The sequence below is a fragment of the Marmota monax genome, unplaced genomic scaffold (assembly GCF_021218885.2).
Source record: "Marmota monax isolate L192 unplaced genomic scaffold, Marmota_monax_Labrador192_F-V1.1 WCK01_AAM20220418_F8-fsc00108, whole genome shotgun sequence".
Classification (NCBI taxonomy): domain Eukaryota; kingdom Metazoa; phylum Chordata; class Mammalia; order Rodentia; family Sciuridae; genus Marmota; species Marmota monax.
In genome coordinates this window covers 5,542,354-5,564,778 of record NW_026694593.1, presented here as the reverse complement: position 1 = coordinate 5,564,778, position 22,425 = coordinate 5,542,354, and the positions used below count along the sequence as shown (strand labels likewise).

At 36.1% G+C, this 22,425-nt stretch overlaps 1 protein-coding gene across 6 annotated transcripts in view; it reads right to left on the bottom strand.

The window, feature by feature from the left end:
• The window catches only part of Arnt (aryl hydrocarbon receptor nuclear translocator), an 83,274-nt gene that overhangs the window by 21,669 nt on the left and 39,180 nt on the right, over positions 1–22,425 (bottom strand). For 3 of the 6 annotated variants that reach the window (XM_046421513.2, XM_046421512.2, XM_046421510.2), the window contains exons 3-10: positions 20,169–20,213; positions 14,269–14,313; positions 10,764–10,808; positions 8,235–8,448; positions 3,835–4,048; positions 2,532–2,634; positions 715–780; positions 228–313 (exon numbers count right to left, since the gene is read on the bottom strand). In XM_046421513.2, the coding sequence (XP_046277469.1) occupies positions 228–313; positions 715–780; positions 2,532–2,634; positions 3,835–4,048; positions 8,235–8,448; positions 10,764–10,808; positions 14,269–14,313; positions 20,169–20,213 (818 nt within the window). The remainder of the gene's footprint in view (positions 1–227; positions 314–714; positions 781–2,531; positions 2,635–3,834; positions 4,049–8,234; positions 8,449–10,763; positions 10,809–14,268; positions 14,314–20,168; positions 20,214–22,425) is intronic. The other 3 variants (XM_046421514.2, XM_046421516.2, XM_046421515.2) reach the window with 2 other exon arrangements.

Sequence of the window (22,425 nt, the reverse complement as noted above, 5' to 3'; positions counted from 1 at the left end):
TAACATAGAAATAATGAGTTATTTTCAAATTTAAGTAATTCTTCTCCCCAACTGGAATATCAACTCAGTGATGAATGAGAAGTAGTCTTCTCCATCTGTCCTATTATCTTTCAACTTATAGCAAAGTACACTGCATATACCAGATATATAGTAAATGTTGATGATTTGCTTGGACTCTCTGAGGAACCAAGCGCACCAAGGGAGAAATCACTATCCAATTTTCCTACCTGCTGGAGGCCAGGCCTTGATATAGCCTGTGCAGTGGACCACAACAAAATGAGGCTCCCCATCCTTCACAGAGCCAAGTCCATTCCTAAAAGAGTTAGAGGAGTCAGGAGAAAAACCTTACAAAGTAAATCTTAAAGGGAAATGCTGCCCTTAATACCTTTAAATTTAGACTCTTGGGTGTTTAGAAAACAGGATAATAAGTGCTTGGACCTTTTCACCAAAGAGTGACCACCATAATTTTAAGCCTTGCCAAAGCAGAACAATTAAAAGGTACTGCAGCAAGAGGAAAATAGGTAAAGAAGTAGGCAGCTTCCAGTTTTTTAGGATGAGCAAGTGAACCTTTAAAGTTCAGCAAACTACTACCAGTAAAAAAAGTGGGAAATGAGGAAGAAGAGTAAGGGCTGCTAAAGAAAGGACTACAGTTAAGTTGGGTGAAAAAGTAAAGCTCTTTGTCATCCCTTTGGTTTTCACTACTTAGGACCTCACCTGCATCTGTTCCTCACAAAGCTTAATCTATTCATGGAGACTGAGTCCACAGCGCTATTGCCACACCTGTTTCAATGAACAGAGAGATTAAAAGCAGCCAGGCTGCATGATCAATGAACTTTCCATAGTAACAGCAGGATAACAGGCTCTGGATACAACCAAACACAGAAAACAAGTTAACAGTGCTCTTAACAATAAGGATGGACAAAGATAAACCAAGTCTGGTATTTCTAAAGCTTACAACTAAGAATTTAAATTTTTAAAAAAATGTGTCATATGTTCTTCAAATGTGAAGATTCTCTATATCAAAAACTGGTGGGCTGGGGATGTGGCTCAAGCGGTAGCAAGCTCGCCTGGCATGTGTGCGGCCCGGGTTCAATCCTCAGCACCACATACAAACAAAGATGTTGTGTCTGCCGAAAACTAAATAAATAAATAAATAAATATTTAAAAAAAAAAAAAACAAACTGGTGGAGCTTTCCTATAAAGAACCAGATAGTAGCAGGGGACTGTGGCTCATGCTTGTAATCCCAGTAACTCAGGAAGCTGAGGCAGGAGTATGGCAAATTCAAAGCCAGCCTTAGCAACTCAATGAGGCTCTTAGCAACTCAGCAAGACCCTATCTCAGAATAAAAAAGGGCTTGGGCTGGGGTTGTAGCTCAGTGGAAATGTAGCTAGTATATGTGAGGCACTGGGTTTGATCCTCAGCACCACATAAAAATAAATAAATAAAATGGAGGTATTGTGTCCATGTACAACTAAAAACAAACAAAACAAAACAAAAAAAAGGCGGAGGCAGGGTGGGAGGACGAGAGATGTGGCTCAGTGGGTAAGAACCCCTGGGGTTCAATAGCTGGTACCAAAAAAAAAAGGAACCCAGATAGTAAATATTTCCAGCTTTGTGGGACATACATCTGTTGCAACCAATTACCTATGACATTACAGCATGAAAGACACCATATGTAATATGTAAACAAATGGGCATAGCTATGTTCTCATAAAACTTTATTTACAAAAAAAGGGCTGTGGTTTGCTGACTCTTACTCTTCATTAATCACAACCTAATCTAGCTACTACAATTCATTACTCTTTATCTTATTCCTGCCTATGTCTTTGCATTAGCCATGTCCATTATGCTGGGATACTACCTCCAATCCTACTTTCCCACTCATTTCTTTAAAATAAAAACAACAAAACTTACATAGTTTAATATATTCCATGCTCTGTTCTAAATATCTTTACATATATTAATTCATACAATCTTCATAACAACTTCATGAGGTCAGACTGATATTACCTCCAATATTAAATGATAAAATCAAAGCACAAAAAAGTCAGGTGATTTCTCTGAGGTTTCAAAAGTAGGGTCAAAGCCAGAATTCAAATCCAAAGAATACTTTGGATTAGAACAAAATCCAGCAGTTTGAATCTAGAGGCTACTCTAAACCACTATTCATATAATATTCAATTTTGTACTTTTCCCAGGAAATCTTGCTTTGAATCCATTTTTTAATCAGCAAAATGGTAACCATGAATCTTAACCTATAGGGTGGCTGAAGGGATGCTACAACAGACATAAAGTACTGATCACATTGTTTGGCATAGAAGGGATTCAGATAATTCAGATAATGTTAGTTCCCTTACCAAATACTTTATTCTATGCTATAATTCACCTAGGTCTTGTACAGTTAAAATTAATTCAACTGAAGCTTGGATTTAAAATGTTAATTTCTCTGACAGAAAAAAATAAAAATAAAAAAATAAAAGCCTGAGCTCTTGAGGCTATGCCAAATTGTAATCCTCAGCCTAACACTTACCTCATTCGGCAAATGAATGATCTCCTTGAACCCATACACATTCTCATAGAAGACTGCTGACCTTCCTTTTTCACTGTTCCAGTCTTTAGATCCAGAATACGCCCTGAAGAAAGATGTGAAGAACAATCTGGAGTGCCATCTTGTGAGTGGGAAAGGGCAGAATACTAAAAGCAAGTATAAATCCTATTCACCCTCCAACCTCCTTGCTTATAACAGAATAGACCAAGCCGAAGACAAATTTTTTCAAGTCTAAATTATTTCAATTCTCATTTAAATTCAAAGGCAGCACTGAAAATAACTGTGCAAGGGAAGGTAGAAGTGGAAAGTAGTAGTAGAGATGCAAGAGGCAAAGCTATACTCTCATTCCTGATTAGATAAACACAAAAAGTAAACATCATTGGTTTAAAAACACAAATTTTTTTTAGTTGATGATGGATACAATACCATTATTTTATTTATTCATTTTTATGTGGTGTTGAGAATCGAACCTAAGCAAGTGCTTTACCATTGAGCCACACCCCAGTCCAAAAAACATGTATTTAATATGCTTCATAAACATACATCTGTCTCAATGTTTGGGGAAAAGGAAGAACTAAAAAAAGAAAAAAGAAATCTAGAAATACTTAAAAGAGGAAAAAACTAAAAAACTAAAGACCAGCATTAATATGATGTTTGGGGACTGTTCTGTATTTTAACCAGCAGTTTTTAATCTGCTTCTACTTTAAAATTTTTTCCTACAGTTGCTTGGGAACAAATATGACTTTTTTCCTTCTAACCAAACTTTGACAAAAGGACTGAATAGCATTAAAATGGGGGAATAGATGTAGGGGAAGGGAACAGTACAGATACAAACAAGGACTACAAAATACTACTTTATTCATTGACCAATAACAACTCCCATATAAAATAAAAATCTGTTATCACAGAGTTTACCATAAAGCCAAGAACAAGTGGACAGAAAAAAATACCATGAAATTATTCACACAAATGATATAGAAGCATAGATGACTCTTTTAATATGGAGGAAGATATTTTAAGCATTGAGTTTACTGTTTCATTTACAATAATATTAAGGTAAAAATGAACTTTTATATGAGCATAATCACTAAAGAAACATTTTCTAAGGATGAATCACAAACTAGATAATCTTCATGTGGATAAAAAGAACTGATTATATTCATTAGAGAAGAAAATACTAGAAGCTTTGCCAGCCAACAAATAAATTTAAGAGCTTTAAATACCTGTGATGCCTCAGAAAAATAAGAAAAAATTCTCATTCATTTCACATCCCTGTAACTCTCACCTGTCAGGGCATTTTCCGATGTGGAAAGCTGCTCCCGAAGTTTATCCACATCATCTGGGTGCACCTGATCATAAAGTGTGCTGCCAAACCATTCAGACTGTGGCTGGTTCAAAACAGGAGTCACTGAATCAGAGACATATACCACCCGGCCTGTCTCACATGAGACAATAAACAGAAAGCCATCTGCTGCCTCCAAGATCAAATGTTTCAGTTCCTAACCAAGGAAAAAAAATCAATATTTTAATATTTAAAATAAAGTTAATATTGAACTCTGAAAAGACAAATATTTCTATAGAGGGGAAAAATAAGATCCTTCATGCCGTATGTATACTTCTATAAGCAATTGCTGACTCATACCTGATTCACAGCCACAGGTTTCCACCCTAAATGAAATTACCTTCATTGACAACAAAGTTTTTTCAATAGCTACTTCTTCAATTGTTGCTACTACTTCTCTATGTTGCTATCCACACCTCTTTCTTCCTCTTTATCTCAGGACTCAAGAGGGGAACAAAAAGGGTTACCACCAACAATAACCTACATTTTCTAATACCCTTTATTTATTTATTTTTATACGGTGCTGAGGATCGAACCCAGGGCCTCGCACGTGCTAGGCGAGCACTCTACCACCGAGCCACAACCCCAGCCCAACTGACTTTTTTTTTTTTTAAATATTAATTTTTCAGTTTTCGGTGGACACAACATCTTTATTTGATTTTTATGTGGTGCTAAGGATCAAACCCAGCACCCCGCGCATGCCAGGCGAGCGCATTACCACTTGAGCCACATCCCCAGCCCCCAACTGACTTTTTAAAAAAATATGTTTTTGTTATAGATGGACACAATATCTTTATTTATTTTTATGTGGTACTGAGTATGGAACCCATGTGCTTGGCAAGTGTTCTACCACTGAGCTATAACCCCAGCCCCAATAATAACTTCCAATGACTTCTTGATCTCATGTTCTCTGGTCTCTTTTTAGGATCTTCTCAGCAAATATACACACTTTCTCTTTCCCTTCAGGCCTATTAACACGATGTTTCCTCAATTCTATATGAATCTTCCCTCAAGTTGGTCAGAATGTTCATTGCCAACGTTATATGTTCTAAAAATAATGTTACAGTCAATGACTGTATTCTCTTTCAATTATTTCTCAATCCCACTGCAATGATCACTCTAATACATTATAATTTTTTTTAGTTGTCTATGGACGTTTATTTTATTTATATGTGGTGCTGAGGATTGAACCGAGTACCTCACACATGCTAGGCAAGTGCCCTATCACTGAGCCACAACCCCAGCCCTATTAATTTTTTGAAGGAGTTTACTAACGACATCCTAATGGCCAATTCAAGTCCCTTTTCCTGGGTTTTTATTATTTTTTAAATTCAATCTCTCAAAGAAATCTGATGATGTCCATTCTAGCCTAAAAATTTTATTTTTCCCTAGATGCTTCTGATTCTACACTCCAATTTTTGCTTCTTCAGACCCTCTGTCCTCTGTTCAAATCTTTTTTTCTTTTTGGTACCAGGGATTGAACCCAGGGACATTTAACCAGTGAGCCACAACCCCAGCCCTTTCGATGTTTTATTTTGAGACAGAGTCTCCCCTAAGTTGCTGAGGCTGGCTTTAAATATACAATACTGGGTTGGGGCTATGGCTCAGAGGTAGAGCGCTTGCCTATCATGCGTGAGGCACTGGGTTCGATCCCCAGCACCATATAAAAACAAAATAAAGATATTGTATCCACCTATAACTAAAAAATAAATCTTTTTAAATAAATAAACAAATAAATATACAATCTTCCTGCCTCAGCCTCCCTAGCCTCTGAGATTACAGACATGTACCTACCACCATGCTTGGCTCAAATCTTAAATGTAGACAATCCCAAGATTTTATTCTTTATTCATACCACTGTTTCTTCTTAGGTTTTATACATCCCCAGAAAACCTTTTTTTTTCTTTACTTGAGCTTTCAGTAAACCTAATTTCCAAGTGTCTGTTATATATTTCCAAGTAGATACTGTAACTGCAACTCAATGTCAACATCTCAAAACCACAATCATATCCATGTCCAAAATATAATCATCTGTGTTCTTCCAGCATTCCCTTTCTTAACAGCATCCTCCTAGGCTAGAAATCTAACTACTCTCCCTCCCATTCCAGTTTTCTCAATTCTACTTTCCAATACTATGTCACTGTCCTAATCATCCTATGCTAAGACAAATGACATGATCTTAATAATTTTACTCCCTCCAATCCATCTTTAAAATGCTATAGGTACATTAAACACATTTTTTAATGGCTCCTCCCTGCCTAACAATTAAGATCTAAATTCTTTAAAACCTAAATATTCCATCTTCAGGTCCAAGCCTATCAAAATCTAAACTACTTGATTTTCCTTCAATAACTCACTTTCACACCTCTAAATTTTTGTTCAAGTTATTCCCAAAATCTATAATACTTTTCCCCATGTCCTCATTTTCTTTATCTCATTTCTACAATCCTCATTATTATACCTTTATTATAGAACATATTTTGTGTTTATGTATTTATTTACATGTCTGTATCCAACAGTGACTATATCTTTTATCATTCTTTGTATTTCTCATAGTACAAAGCACTTGGCTTGCCCACAAAAGGTGTGCTAAACTGATACTTGCAAACTACTAGTATTTATGTACTGACAGAGCAAATTACCTGTTTCAATGAACAGTATAAAAATTAGCTATACGTGCTTTCCAACTGGCCACCCTGTTTGCAGGATTCTTAATTCCTTTCTCCCAAACATTCCTTCACTTTTTCTAATTCTTCGGTTTTTTAACATTGGCATTACAGGTGAATTTGTTCTTATTTATACTTCCTGTATTTTCCAAAATGATCATTGGTTATTTTTTTTAATATTTATTTTTTAGTTGTAGTTGGACACAATACGTTTATTTTATTTATTTGTATGTGGTGCTGAGGATCGAACCCAGGGGCTTACATGTGCTAGGCGAGCGCTCTACCGCTGAGCCACAACCCCAGCCCTCATGGGTTATTTTTAATAATCAAAATAGAACATATTGGGGCTGGGGTTGTGGCTCAGTGGTAGAGGCACTGGGTTCAATCCTCGGCACCACATAAAAATAAAGTAAATGTTATTGTGTCCACCTATAACTAAAACAAATATTAAAAAAAAAAAAGATCATGTCTTCCTTAACCACCCTCATTCAAGTCTGGCCATTCTTATCACTTTAGCCATCCTTCCATTATATATTTATCTAGTCACACACAAATTTTTTTTTTTAATGTTTATTTGCAGATGGACAAAATACCTTTATTTATTTTATTTATTTATATGGTGCTGAGGATCTAACCTAGTGCCCCATGCATGTGAGACAAGCACTCTTCCACTGAGCCACAACCCCAGCCCACTCACAAATTATTACCAAAGAAAAAAGACCATTTTCTTCTCTGTATGCATCTTCCTATCATGCTCCACTTGTGTGTGTTTATTGCCTCTCACATATTTATATTCAGACTGAGTTCTTTAAAGGCAAGAAGGACTTCTGCCTTATTTTTCTCATACTGCATCAAATGTGAGAGCACATCCCTGAGCAGCAATGACTGCCTAGCCAGGAGCAGTGGCCCATGCCTATAATCCCAGTGGCTTGGGAAGCTGAGACAGGAGGATCGCAAGTTCAAAGCCAGCCTCAGCAAATTAGTAAGGCCCTAAGCATCTTAGCAAGACCTTATTTCAAAATAAAAAATAAAAAAGGGCTGGGGATGTTGCTCAGTGGTTAAGCAACCATGGGTTCAATCCCTGGTACCAAATCAAAAACAAACAAACAAAAAATCAATTATCGGACTCTTCCTATTACTTCTTTCATCCTCAATAACCCTAAAAACAATTGGTTCCATGGACATGGTAATCTCTTCTTTTGGGGATTATACTGTTCTTCTAAATTACAGGTTGTATTTATGAGATGAATTCTAAAATGCCTAGAAGGCTGGATATGGTGGCTCACACCTGTAATCCTAGTGGTTTGGGAGGCTGAGGCAGGAGTATCACAAGTTCAAAGCCAGCCTCAGCAACTTAGCAAGGCCCTAAGCAACTCAGCGAGACCCTGTCTCTAAATAAAATATTAAATAGGGCTGGGGATGTGATCTATGGTTAAGCACCTCTGGGCTCAATCCCCAGTACATAAAATAAAATAAAATAAAATACCTACAAACTTGCTAAATAATTTTCACAACTCTTCTCTGCTTTTTATCATCCCAATGCTTACTAACACTATAGCCAAGTACTGAAACTCTTTTTCCCATGGTCTGAATTTTTCCTGAGGAGCTACATTCTTGTCCAAATGAATCAAAACTTTCAACAGATTCCAGACTCTCACAGTTCTAAGTCCCAGAGACCTGATCAGTGAGGAAAGATGGCTTATAGGAACCATCAGTGGATGTGTTGCCAGTTCCTCTCAAGGACTTCATGTGAGAAACTGCCATGCGTAAGATGGTTAGCTTGTCTGGTTTTCGAGCCAGGGCACTACAGGTGGGTACCATGTCTGACAGTTCAGTGATGTAAGCTGTCATCTTGTTCCGTCGTCGCCGTTCAATTTCACTATGATTTTCCCTGTATGAAGAAAGAAAGGAGAAGCCCCATCCAGGTGATCACATCTGGTCATTTGGTAGCAGGGAAAGTAATGTGGATACCAAGTGAGCTGCTGAAGAATGTCATATTTTAGTTTAATGATGCTTAAGTCTCAGAAATTAAAATAAGGTTTGCCAACTTCATGCATAGCAAGCATGGAAGAGAATTTACAGAGAATAAGCAGATATCAAACTCCTCCCTCCATCTCCTGGGAACATCACATCCTATGTAAACTACCACTCCTTAGAACAAAAGTGTTTTAAGAAATGATAGTATTTATAAATGTTAGTTTCACTCACTTAAGTTCCCAAATGACAAATAATCTCAGCTTAGCTGATTAAATATTTCCTAATTTAATTTTTTGAAGGATAGAAAATAAAATGACTAATTTTTGCTAACTCAAGTATATTGCTCAATAGCTGATATAAGAAATAATAGCATAGATATTAAGGGTCTATAAAATGTTACTTTGCTGTACACTTCTCTCTTAAAACATGAGAAGGCAAAATTGAAAGATCTGAAGTTTTATTTGTCCCATTATGCACAAAAGTCCTATCTTCTGAGTGTGGTGCCAGTGCACTGAACTTAAGACACTGGCAGATACCAAATGGATCCCCATCTGGGACTAAGTGAGTTGAAAAGCGGGTGCTTAAAGGCCTGGAGACAATTTGGATCACACCATGATAAGTACACCACATCTCTAAAAAATGATTCAGCTCAAAATTGAGACAGAATGATATCACTGTCAAAAGGAATAACTCAGTAGTTTTCAAGTAGGAATTCTGAAAAGTCCAGGAGGTTTCTCAGTGTCCTCAATGGAGATAACTCAAGGAGAGACCAAATTACATACTGCTTATCTGCTTCTACTTGAGCAGCTTTGTTTAATCACCTTTAAATTCTTCTATTACCACTTCAGGATTCTACTTGAACAGCAGTTCTTTGTCAAAAAAAAAAAAAAAAAAAAAAAACTAACAAAAACAGCCTACTAATCCAAAAAAAATTTTCTTTTTTATGAGACGAGTAAACTGAAGTCAAGTGACTTTTCCCAGGGCAGCCCTCAGTCCCAACACAGTGCTTTCCTCACCACATCATGCTGAATCAGTTTTCTAGAGATTGAAAGTGTTAGTAAGAAGCATGGGTTGAAATGGTAGCAAAATGAGCTTGTGGCACAGCTCATAGAGGTAAATGAGAGAAGGGGAAAAATTGTAAAAATAAGTGTTTGTATCAATGATGTATTTCCTACTAAGGCATCCCAAGTTAGACCAGAACAGAAAAGTTTGAGTACATATCTTCTGCAGTATTTCTATGTTATAGATAATAGTCTCAAAAGAGAACTCTACAATTTTCTTTCCAAATGGCAAAAAGGTTTCACCACATAGGTTTGTTTATATATTTGTTTATTTGGGCGGAGGTACCAGGGATTGGACCCAAGGTCACACAACAGCAAAGCCAATATATACTGTAAATTAACATGATCTGAACAGACAAAGCCACATCCCCAGTGCATTTTAAAATTTTTTTTCTTTTGAGAAAGGGTCTTGCTAAATTGCTCAGGGCCTTGCTAAGTTGCTGAGGCTGGCTTTGAAACTTGAGATCCTCATGCCTTAGTCTCCTAAGCTGTTGGGATCACAGGCGTGTGGCACCGCACCCAGCTAGGTCCACTTTTAGTTACTTTGCCTGAGATACCTAAAATTTGATTCTAAGTCTTCCATGTATCCAAAAGATTTCTGACAGTAAGTCTAGAAACTTGATTATCTAAATAGGCACAAGGGAGTTAAAACTTTTTGGGAAATCACAGTAAGAATTTGATCACCGAAGCAACACCAGTAAGTGACATAGTAATCTAGGCTGTGAATCTACATAGGAAAATACAAGTGAGTTTTCTAGAGAGACAAGAGTAAATGCTGAGGTGTACACTGGGAAGAAACTACAAATACAGGTATGTTTATGGTTTTCTGATTTTAAAAAAAGTATTCCCTGCTAAAGAACCAACTAGCACAACTGAATTATTTCTAAATCCTTTTGATTCTGTGAAATTTTGTGCTGAGATAAAGAAGGAAAGAGAAAACTTAAAACTCATAGCAATTAAATTCCTAAGTAAAATTCCCTCAACTCACCCACTTTCTGATGGGGGAAGCCAAAGTTCCTGTTACACTCAAACTTCTAAAAAATCTTGTCCTCTCTTGCCACAGATAAGGAAAAAATACAAAGAGAAAGGGGAAGAAAAGATAGAGTAAGAAAAAGGATAGGAAAGCAGCATCATCCGCTTCATCATGCTAAAGACACTGTTCTCCTACCTGGCAAGTCTCTCTTTATCCGCAGAGCTCTGCTCATCATCCGACCTAAAAACAGAATTAATGAACTAAGCTAAAATTAAAACAAAAAGGATGGATGGAAAAAAGGAAGGAATGAAGGAAAGAAAAAAGAAGGAAGGAGAAATGGGAAAGGGAAAGAAAGGAGAAAAGAAAAAAGAAACAAAACACATGTAGAGAAGTGGAGGAAATGGAAATATGCACCAGAACCTTGCCTGCAATCTACAAAACGATCTGTTAGGACAGAGAAAAAGTAACTTACAAGATAAATGTCAAAATAAAAGCAAAGCCAATATATACTGTAAATTAACATGATCTGAACACAGAAAGCATTTTGTAAATCAATCTCTTTAGAGACCAAAGATATACAGAGCTTAAACAAAAAACAACAAAGGAAATTCAGGAATATGCTTCTCAAATATTGCTCCCAATCTGGAAAGAAAATTATACTCATAGGAGCTATTCTATAATAAAAAAAAAATTAAAGACAGAGTAAATTGAAGAAGGGTTGTCAAAACAAATGATCTCAAATAGTCAACCCCTACACACACACATACACTCAGAATAACCAACCATATTTGAGTGGAGAAATTATGTAACTAAGACCTAAGTTTCCGGCATATCCTTTATCACTGATGTGTTCCTAAAGTAATTCTTACTTCCAATTCAGTCACTTTACCATTTTCTGCGGAACAGCCGTAACATGGCTGGATCCTCAGTATCAACTCTTCCTCCCCTAGAGGAGGACAAAGGATTATCACTACATTTTTCCAGAAAACAGACACTGTTAAGAGTGGATGGCCACTGAAAAAATATCAGGGTATGTATTGGCAGGTCAGTGTATCTGTACTCAACTCTATTTCAGATAGATAATCCTCAAGCAAAATGTCTAAATATTGCATATTAACAGGCTTAAATTTTTAGTTATTAAAAATGACTATAACTATGATACACACTTGTAACCCACTCTTACTGAGGAGGCTAAGGTACCAAGATTAATTGAGCCTTTGAGCCCAGGAGTTCAAGGCCAGCCTGGGCAACATAGCAAAACCTCATTTCAAAAAAAAAAGGCAGCAATGAAATTTCTACAAATTAACATAGCAATTATAAGAAGCATGCAAAAACTGTATATATTGATGAGGGAAAGATTTTATATATATATATATATATATATATATATATAAAATCAATTCTATAGGCTATTAAATATTTTAGAGTTTTATGTTCCTTGAGTTATTATCTCTACATAGTTCCTTAACAAACTATGTTTTTTTTTTCAAGAAGTTGAGAAAATTCATACTTGTTCAGCCTTTCAAGACTCTTTATTGAATTCCCAAGGATATGTGAGGTTAACTACCTTAACACATCATGTCTTAAAGGAATAAGTGTTTGTAATAAATATGTAAATTCCTATTACTACTCCTATTACTACAGAACTGTAATCCTTTATGTACTCTAATATTTCTGAATAAGACATATGAATATGTAAACATTCACATTATGCACTACAAATGAAAACTAAAATAGTTCAAAGTTCATGTTTTCATGGCTTTTGAGAATTTCAATCAACAGAATATGGACCTATACCATCTATACTAATTGATGGCTTGACTTTTTTTTTTTAGTACCAGGGATTGATTGAACTCGCAATTCTCCTGCCGCAGCCTCCTGAGCTGCTGGGATTACAGATGGCTTGACTTTTTTAAGCAGTTTGAAAAACGATTCCTCAAACATCTATGTTTAGCTTCTCATTTTATAAGTGGTTCACAGCCAGGCATAGTGGTGCACACCTATAATCTCAGCAACTTGGGAGGTGGAGGCAAAAGGATCACAAGTTCAAAGCCAGCCTCAGCAACTTAGTGAGGCCCTAAGCAACTTAGCGAGACCATGTCTCTAAATAAAATATTTTTAAAAAGGGCTGACGATGTGGCTTAGTGGTTAAAGTGCCCCTGGGTTCAATCTTTAGTACAAAAAAAAAAGTGGTTCACATTCTAGACTTTATAATTAGCTACTTCAAGTAGGTTTTTTTTTTTTTTTTAATAATTTTTTATTTATTTGCAGGGCTAAGGGCCTCAAACATTAGGCAAATGTTCTGCCGCTGAGCTACAGCCCCGGCCCTTCAAGTAGGTTTGATAAATAAATCATTCATTTTTTTTTTAATAAATTTTTTAGCTGTAGATGGACACAATACCTTTATTTTATTTATTTAGTTTTATGTAGTGCTGAGGATGGAACCAAGTGCCTCACACTTACTAGGCAACTGCTCTACCACTGAGCCCCTGCCCCAGCCCAAATAAATTATTCTTAAAAAAACCTCTTATATTCATTTTTTTTTTCCTATTGCCATAATTCTGGCCCAGACACTCAGGATTTTACAGCTGTCTTATATTTCAACAGCTTCTACCTACTTCCGTGACTTCTGTCCTTCTCTTTAATCAATTCTATATGCTATCACAAAAATATCCCTACCAAGTATTTTATATGATATTCTCTAATTCAAAGCCTGTGATAGCATCTTTTTTTTAAAATTTTTTTTAATATTCATTATTTTTTAGTTTTCGGCGGACACAACATCTTTGTTTTTATGTGGTGCTGAGGATCGAACCCGGGACGCACGCATGCCAGGCGAGCGCGCTACCGCTTGAGCCACATCCTCAGCCCCTGTGATAGCATCTTACTGCTTCAAAATGTTTGAAAATTTTCTGCCTGATATTTCTTAGTTCTCCAAATGATTGTTTCTCACAGTGGTTTCCAGATGGACAGCATCAGCAATGAATAAATACTAAGTGCTCCGTTAAGTACTGTACTTTGAAATAGTAAGATTTTAACTTTTTTGAGGTTGCTACAAACTTAATTTTTTAAAACAGAAAAAACTTACTGCTTAATCATATATAATATGAACTTTCTAAAAGAAAAACAAGTATCTGAGTTGAGAAGGATTTAGTGCTTAGTAAAAAGTAAGTACACTTCATCATCTTGATAAATCATCTTAAATAAATTTATCTTAATCAAAATTCCATTCTTTACAAAAAGTTCTCTATCACCATTTTTTAATAAAATATTAATTTATATATATATATATTATTAGTTGTTGATTGACCTCTATTTCATTCATTTATTTATATGCAGTGTTGAGAATTGAACCCAGTGCCTCACACATGCTAGGCAAGTACTCTACCACTGAGCCACAACCTTCTTCTATCATCATTTCTTAAAGAATAAAACACATTTATCTATACAGATTTTCTAGTGTCTGTACTAATTTAATAATAAATTCATATAAATCCATAGTTTGTGTTCTTGTGGACTCCTAGCAAAAACACTCCTATAACTATCACATATATAGAAAAGCAACGTATAAAATATACCATTAGGTTTGAAGCTGAATCTTTCAGAATAGGAAATTCACTCTCATCCAGATGAAATGAAAACTCAGTATGGTTGGATTGCCTACTCCTAAAACAAGGAACAAAATAATCTACTACATTACCTGGCAAACCGCTCCTTATCATTAGACAGCTGATCATCATCACACCTGAAGTAGAAAAAAATGGGCTAATTCAATACACTTGTTTTACATCTATTTCTGAAATGAAAACTAGGAAGAAATAAAAATATTAAACAGGAAAAAAAAGCCAATGGAAAAGAATTGTGAAGCAATGGCAATTAATAACAGCATCCCACAGAACTTAAAAAAACCTGTGACTACATTTCTAAGGTTTCCAATGGCTTCATTACTCTTAACTTATCAGACACATGAAAACAAGATGATGGGGGCTGGGGCTGAAATGGCAGAGCGCTTGCTTAGCATGTGTGAGGCACTGGGTTTGATCATTAGTACCACATATAAAAATAGGCAAATAAAATAAAGGCATGCTATCCATCTACAATTACAAAAATAAAAAATTTACAAAGAACAAGATACGGGCTGCTGGGTGTGGTGGCACACACCCGTCATCTGAGTGGCTCAGAAGGCTAAGGCAGGAGGATCACCAAGTTAGAAGCCAGCCTCAGTAATTTAGAAAGGTCCTAAGCAACATAGGAAGACCCTGTCTCAAAAGTAAAAAATAAAAAGGGTTGGGGATGTGGCTCACTGATTAAACATCCCTGGGTTCAATCCCTAGTACCAAAAAAATAAAAAGATGATCTCATGAAGATATAGTTGACTGCCATGCCAGCATCACTCTACAGTTAGGGATAGGTAGGTTTTTGTTTATTTTAAAATCATTGTTAAAAAAAAAAAATCCACATAAAATTTACTAACTCAGGCTAGGGTTGTAGCTCAGTGATAGAGCACTTGCCTAACACAGGTGAGGCCCTGAGTTCAATCCTCAGCATCACATAAAAACTAAATAAATAAATGTTAAATTCTTTAAAAAAAAAAAAAATTTACTCGAGCTGTGGCTGTGGCTCAGTGGTGGAGCACTCGCCTAGCATGTCAGGGGCACTGGGTTCGATTCTCAGCCCCATATAATAAATAAAGTTATGGTGTCTATCTATAACTAAGAAAAAAAATAAAAAATTTTTCTTTCTCCTCCTCCTCCTCCTCTTCTTCTTCTTCTTCTTTTGTTGTTGTTGTTGTTGTTGTTGTTTTCTGTTTTTTGGTACCAAGGATTTTCTTCACCCATTCATCTATAGATGGACATTTGAGTTGCTTCCACCCCTTGGCTATTGTGAAAAATAGGGCAATGTATGTAGGGTATGCAAATAACTCCTAAAGATCCTGCTTTAAGCAGGAAGATCACTTAAGCGCATGAGTTGGAGGCCAGTCTGGGCAACCTAGCAAGAGACACTGTCTCAAAAAAGGAAAAACAAAACAAAACAAAACAAAAAAAAAAAACACTTCCAATTCTTTTTAGATATATACCAGAAGTGGCATTAAGGGATCATGGTTAACTCTATGTTTAATTTTTTGAGGCACCACCATATTGTTTTCCATCATGGCTGCATGATTTTACATTACCACCAATAGTGTACAAGAGTTCCAATTCCTGCACACCTTCACTAGTACTTGTTTTGCTTTTTTTAATAGTGTCTATCCTAATAAGTGAAAAATGACTTTTCATTATAGTTTTGATTTGTGTTTCTCCAATAATTACTAGAATATCCCTCATGTGCTTGTATCTCTTCTTTAGAGAAATATCTAGTCAAGTCCTTGACCTGCTTCCCCTGCCCCTTTTTGGTACCAGGGATTGAACCCAGGGGTACTTAACTACTGAGCCATATCTCACATCCCCAGCTCATATTATTTTTTATTTTGAGACAGGATCTCACTAAGTTGTTCACGGCCTCGCTAAATTGCTGAGGCTGGCTTTGAACTTGTAATGCTCCTGCCTACATCTCCAGAGCTGCTGGGATTACAGATGCACCACCATGCCCTTTGCCTGTTCTTTAATCAAGATTTTTTTTTTTATTGCTATTGCTAAATTGTAGGAGTTCTTTAAGTGTTTTAGATGTTATTCTTTCTAAGATACATGACTTGCAAGTATATCTCCTAATTCCACAGACTGTATTTTCATTCTGCTGATTGCTTCCTTTGATGTACAGGAGTTTTTAAAGGATAGTTTTAAATTATGATTTAAATAACGCATTTTCTCTCCTTGACCAAGAAAACGCATTCCATTCATCCCAACTATTTAATAGATAGATAACCTCCTTTCTACTATACAAAGATATACTGAAGGAGAAAGACCTAACTCCAAAAACACTATTCTCTATTTTGTGGTAATCAAGCCCAGGGAGCACACATGCTAGGCTAGTACTACCAAGCTACATTCCCAGCCATTTTTCCTCTATAATGGGCACACTCTGCTATGCTTAGTGTACATACCTATAATGCCAGCTACTGGGGAAGCTGAGGCAGGATTGCAAGTTTGAAGCCAGTTTGTACAACTTAGAGATACCCTGTCTCAACATTTAAAAAGGGTTGGAGGTAGTTCAATAATTGAGCACCCCTGGATTCAATCCTCAGTACAGAGGGTTTAAAAAAAAAAAAAAGGCTAATAATAGAGGCTAGGGTATAGTTTAGTGGTAGAGGGCTTTAGCATACAAGAGGACTTGGGTTTAATCCTTGGCACGGCAAAATAAAATAAGCCAGACTTTGTGGTGCATGTCTGTAGTCCCAGGAACCTGGAAGACTGCGGCAGGAGGGTCAGAAGTCTGAGGCCAACCTCAGCAATTTAGCAAGATCCTATCTCAAAATAAAATAAAAAAGAATAGGATGTAGCACAGTGGTAAAGCATCCCTGGGTTCAATCCACAGTACTGCAAACATAAAATAATAAAAAGTAAAAATAGGGGCTGGGGATGTGGCTCAAGCAGTAGCGCGCTCGCCTGGCATGCGTGCGGCCCGGGTTCAATCCTCAGCACCACATACAAAACAAAGATGTTGTGTCCGCCGATAAATAAAAAAAATAAATAAATATTAAAATTCTTTCTCTCTCTCTCTCTCTTTAAAAAAAAAAAGTAAAAATAAATATATAAACATATAACAGTCATTTATTATCAAGTGTTATGTATTGTACATAACTACATGTGCTATACTTTTGCACAACTAACAGCACAGTATGTTTATACTAGTAGTACCACAAACATTTGAGCATGATATTATAATGGCTACAACATCACTAGGTGATAGGAATTTTGCAGCTTTATTATAATCTCACGGGACCACTGTCATATAGTGGTCTGCTGATTACCAAAATGTTATGCAAAGAACATGACTGTAGTTTTGGACTAGTGGATTTTATGGAATCAACAACTCAGGATTATATCTAATTGATCGGTATAAATAAATATTAGTGATTACCTATATACCATTCATGAACACAATTCCACTAATAGCATCTATCATTATAATTAAGAATTCTCAAGAGATCCTTGAAAAAGTCTATCATTGGCAAAAAACCCTGAAATTTCTTCCCTTCCTATCATTTATTGAAACCCTCTAATTCTCAAAGAGACCTCTTGGAGAATTACTCTTATTTGTTAAGTATTTTTTATGAAGGACCAAGTCAGTTATTTTCAAGAGGATCTAGCAAGGTTCATCATTCAGTCAAAACTAGAAATGTAAATCTTAATGTTAAACATTACTGTAAAGTAACATACTGATGTTACTGGCTATACTAAACATTATAAAACTAAACAAGGGCAAACAATTCACAATACAAACATCCTCTGCATAAAAATAAAAAAATGATGGGGCTCGGGCTGTAGCTCAGTGGCAGAGTGCTTGCCTAACACAGGTGAGGCACTGAGTTCAATCCTTAGTTCACATAAAAGTAAACAAAATAGGGGCTGGGGTTGTGGCTCAGTGGTAGAGCAAGTCCAAGCACTTGATTCAATTCTCAGCACTGCATAAAAATAAATAAAATAAAGGTATTGTGTTCATCTACAACTAAAGCATATTTTAAAAAATAAAAATAAACAAAATAAAGGCATGCTGCCAATCTATAACTACAAAAAAATTTTTAAATAAATAAATGGGGGAAAAAAGTGGGGAAATGATAAAAAGTTGGAAAATGATGTGTGTATGTGCACACATATTCACTTATAGATGCTTGTATATGCACTTTTTCCAGAAGGATACTCAATAACTATAAAAATCTAAGGGAAGAATTAAGTGTTGGCGAGGATGTGGGGGAAAAGGTAGATGCATATATTGCTGGTGGGACTGCAAAATGGTGCAGCCAATATGGAAAGCAGTATGGAGATTCCTTGGAAAACTGGGAATGGAACCACCTTTTGACCCAGCTATCCCACTCTTCAGATTAAAAACAGCATACTACAGGGTCACAGCCACATCAATGTTTACTGAAGCACAATTCACAATAGCTAAACTGTGGAACCAATCTAGATGCCCTTCAGTATATGAATGGATAAAGAAAATGTGGTATATATACACAATGAAATATTACTCAGCAATAAAAGAGAATAAAATCATGGCATTTGAAGGTAAATGGAATGGAGCTGGAGAGTGTGATGCTAAGTGAAGTTAGCCAATCCAAAAAAAAACAAATGCCGAATGTTTTCACCAATATAAGGAGGCTGATTCATAGTGGGGTTGGGAGGGGGAGCATGGGAAGCTTAGACAAACTCTAGAAAGCGCAAAGGGGAGAGAGGGAGAGGGAAGGGGCAAGGGGGTTAAAAAAAGATGGTGGAATGAGATGGACATCACTTCCCTAAGTACATGTATAAAGACACAAATGGTATGAATATGCTTTGTATACAAGCAGAGATATGAAAAATTGTGCTCTATTATATGTAATATGAACTGTAATATATTCTGCTACCATATATAACAAATTAGAATAAAAATATAAAAAATAAAGTTAGCTATTAAAGATTTTTTAAAAATCTAAGGGGAAGAATTCTGAGGGTCAAGTGAAAGGATGGTGTACTTTTAATGTATGTTAATATCTGCAATTCTGCAATAAATATATTACTTTTCCAACTAAAAAACTTATTTAATAAAACAAACTAGTAAATGAATAAATGAAATCTGGGTAGCCACATAGCCATATAATTTTTTTTAAACACAGCTCCTTTAATTTACTAGTCTAGTACCCATTATTGGACAATGTAGAAACTATCAAGGTAATATTTTCAACTTCAGAAAGAAAAAAACGAAGACTCAATCATGGTATCTTCCTTTCTTTATGTCTTACTGCTTCTTTACATGAAAACAAGCCAAGCAATTACTATTCAGCAAGAATATCCTTCCTTTCTAGAAGAACCCCTTCATTAACGTATTAAAAAGTCCATTTTTCAATGTTTCAGAGGGTATAAGACCAGCACATTAACAAATTATTCCTCCCCATATTCACTTCCTTGTGTAGCCATCTCTAACATCGATTCAAGACATGAAGATATGGTTTGTTTTGGCCAAAGGGACATCAGTAAATGTCACAGAAGCAGAGGTTTGTTAATCACCCTGGAAATTGCCCCTTTGTACTACAGTCATCACCACACGAAGAAACTCAGTCTCACCTCCTTGAAGGCAAAAGACAACAGAAAAATACACAGGCATCCCAAATGAGTCTCTCAGCTGACCAACAGGCTGAATGCAGTCTTATGAGCAAGTCTAGGCAACATCAATAGAATAACCATGCAGTCAATACACATAATTATGGACATAATTAATTTTTGTTCTTTTAAACTATGCATCAATAGAGGGTCTTGTAAATCGTCTGAACTCTTCTGAGGGCATGCCTCTGAAATTACTAACAGAATTCCTGAAAATATTCTGGACATTATAAATATGAAAATGTATAGTTTTAGGATGAAATACTTTCATTTGTCCAAAGAACAAAAATATTACAAGTCAGAAGTATAAAGATCATCAATTAATTTTTAGCATCAGAAATCTAGATAAAATTTTCCAAACTCTTACCTCAAAAATTTACTGTTCCCTTCCCCATCATCATCAAAATCCAGCCTAGGGAAAGCCAACAAGAAATACTATAAGCTTATTTATCAATAGTTATCACACAAAACATTAAGAAATTAATATTTCTCAATATACCTACCTATACACTTATCCAAATAGAGAAAAAAAAGGAAGTGAGAAGTCAAACAAAGCTACATTACCTTTTTCTCATATTGCCAAACTGGGCAAAGAAGCTGGACAATAGAAAAAGGGTACCTACTACTACCTCAACACCTCCCTGGAGTAGCAGCCTATCTTTATCAAAGGTTTGCATCACAGTACAACCTCTACAAAAGGAATAGGAGCCCAGCATGGTGGCTCACATCTGTAATCCTAGCTGCTTGAGACTAAGGCAAGAATATGCAAGTTAGAGGCCAGCCAAGGCAATGTGTTAGCAAGACACTATCTCAAAATAAAATAAGAAGGATCGGAGGGGTAGTTCAATTGTAGAGCCTGCCTAGCATGCAAGATATCTAGGTTCAATCTCCAGTACTGTCAGAAAAGGAGAGGGGGAAAAAAGGAATAGGAATCCACTCAAAAAAGACAAGAAAAAATTAATATGTCAAAGGGGAGGGTGGGGAGAGATTATGAGGATAGGAAAGATGGTGGAATAAGATGGACATCATTACCCTAGGTACATGTGTGATTGCATGAATGGTATGTCTCTATACCATGTACAACCAGAGAAATGAAATGCTGCACTTCATTTGTGTACAAAAGAATTGAAATGCATTCTGCTGTCATGTACAACTAAGCAGAACAAATAAAACAATTTTTTAAGTTAATATATGAATAATTCTGGGTTTGTTTGGGTCTTTTTTGTTTTGTTTTGTTTTCTTGGTGCAGCCCTAAGGATCAAACTCAGGGTCTTGAACATGTTAGGCAAGTGTTCTATCACGAGGCTACAACTTGTGCCTCAGGTCTATTTTTTTATTTCTATGGCCTATTCTAAGCCATTTTAACAGGTTTCTGAACATCTTTCAAAACAGTAATATTACATAAGGGAGTGATATAAGACAAGAAGTTTTTAGTCTAAACATATAATATACATTATGCTCAAGATACTGAGCTGAGAGAGGTAAAAACAAAAACCTTGCCCTGAAGAGGCTTTTTGTCTAGACAAATACAAATATAAAACAAGTGAGAATGGAAAAATGCTGTCTGAGGAACACAATCAATATGCTATTGGGGGCTGGGGATATAGCCCAATTGGTAGAGTGCTTGCTTTGCATGCACAAGGCCCCATGTTCAATCCTCAGTACAAAAAAAAAAAAAAGACTTGGCACTAGGGTGTGGCTCAGTGGTAGAGTACTCCCCTAGCATGTGCGAATCCCTGGGTTCAATCCTCAGCACAACATAAAAATAAACAAATTAAAAAGTGTATTGTGTCCAACTACAACTAAAAAATAAATATTTATATATATATATATATATATGCATGCTATGGATGTTCAATGAAAGAAGCAACTTTCACTTTAAGGGACTAGGGAAGATTATGGGTAATAGAGTAGGCCAATCTCCTATTAATCTCCATACTCTTAAAACTAAAACATTGCTCATGTTACAACTTTAACCCAGTTATCACTCTTGACATCTCTACATGAATTGTGTGTGTGTGTGTGGTGCTGGGGATCAAATCCAGGACCTTTCTGATTGCTAGGCAAGCACTCTACCACTGAGCTATATCCCCAGCCCTCACTCTTAGCATCTCTACTAGTGGGATAACCTGGTATTATAGATCTCTAGATGGAATACATATGAAGTACATGGTATTCCAAGTGTTTGTTCCTCTTCCTTCCCTGATCATCTGTCAAAATCCTATCATTTGGGGTACTGGGGTTGTGACTCAGTGGTAGAGCACTTGCCTAGCATGAGTGAAGCACTGGGTTAGATCCTCAGCACCGTATAAAAAGAAATAAATAAAAATAAAGGTTCATTCACAAGGTACTGCTGGGCTGTGGTTGTGCCTCAGTGGTAGAGTGCTTGCCTAGTGTATGGGGGGCAATGGGTTCAATTCTCAGCACCATATAAAAATAAATAAATAAAAATAAAGGTTCATCCACAACTAAAAAAATATATATTTAAAAATAAAACTACTGTGTCCATTTACAACTAAAAAAATATTTTAAAGGGGCTGGGTTGTGGCTCAGCGGTAGAGTGTTCACCTAGCACATGCGAGGCCCTGGGTTCGATCCTCAGCACCATATAAAAATAAATAAAT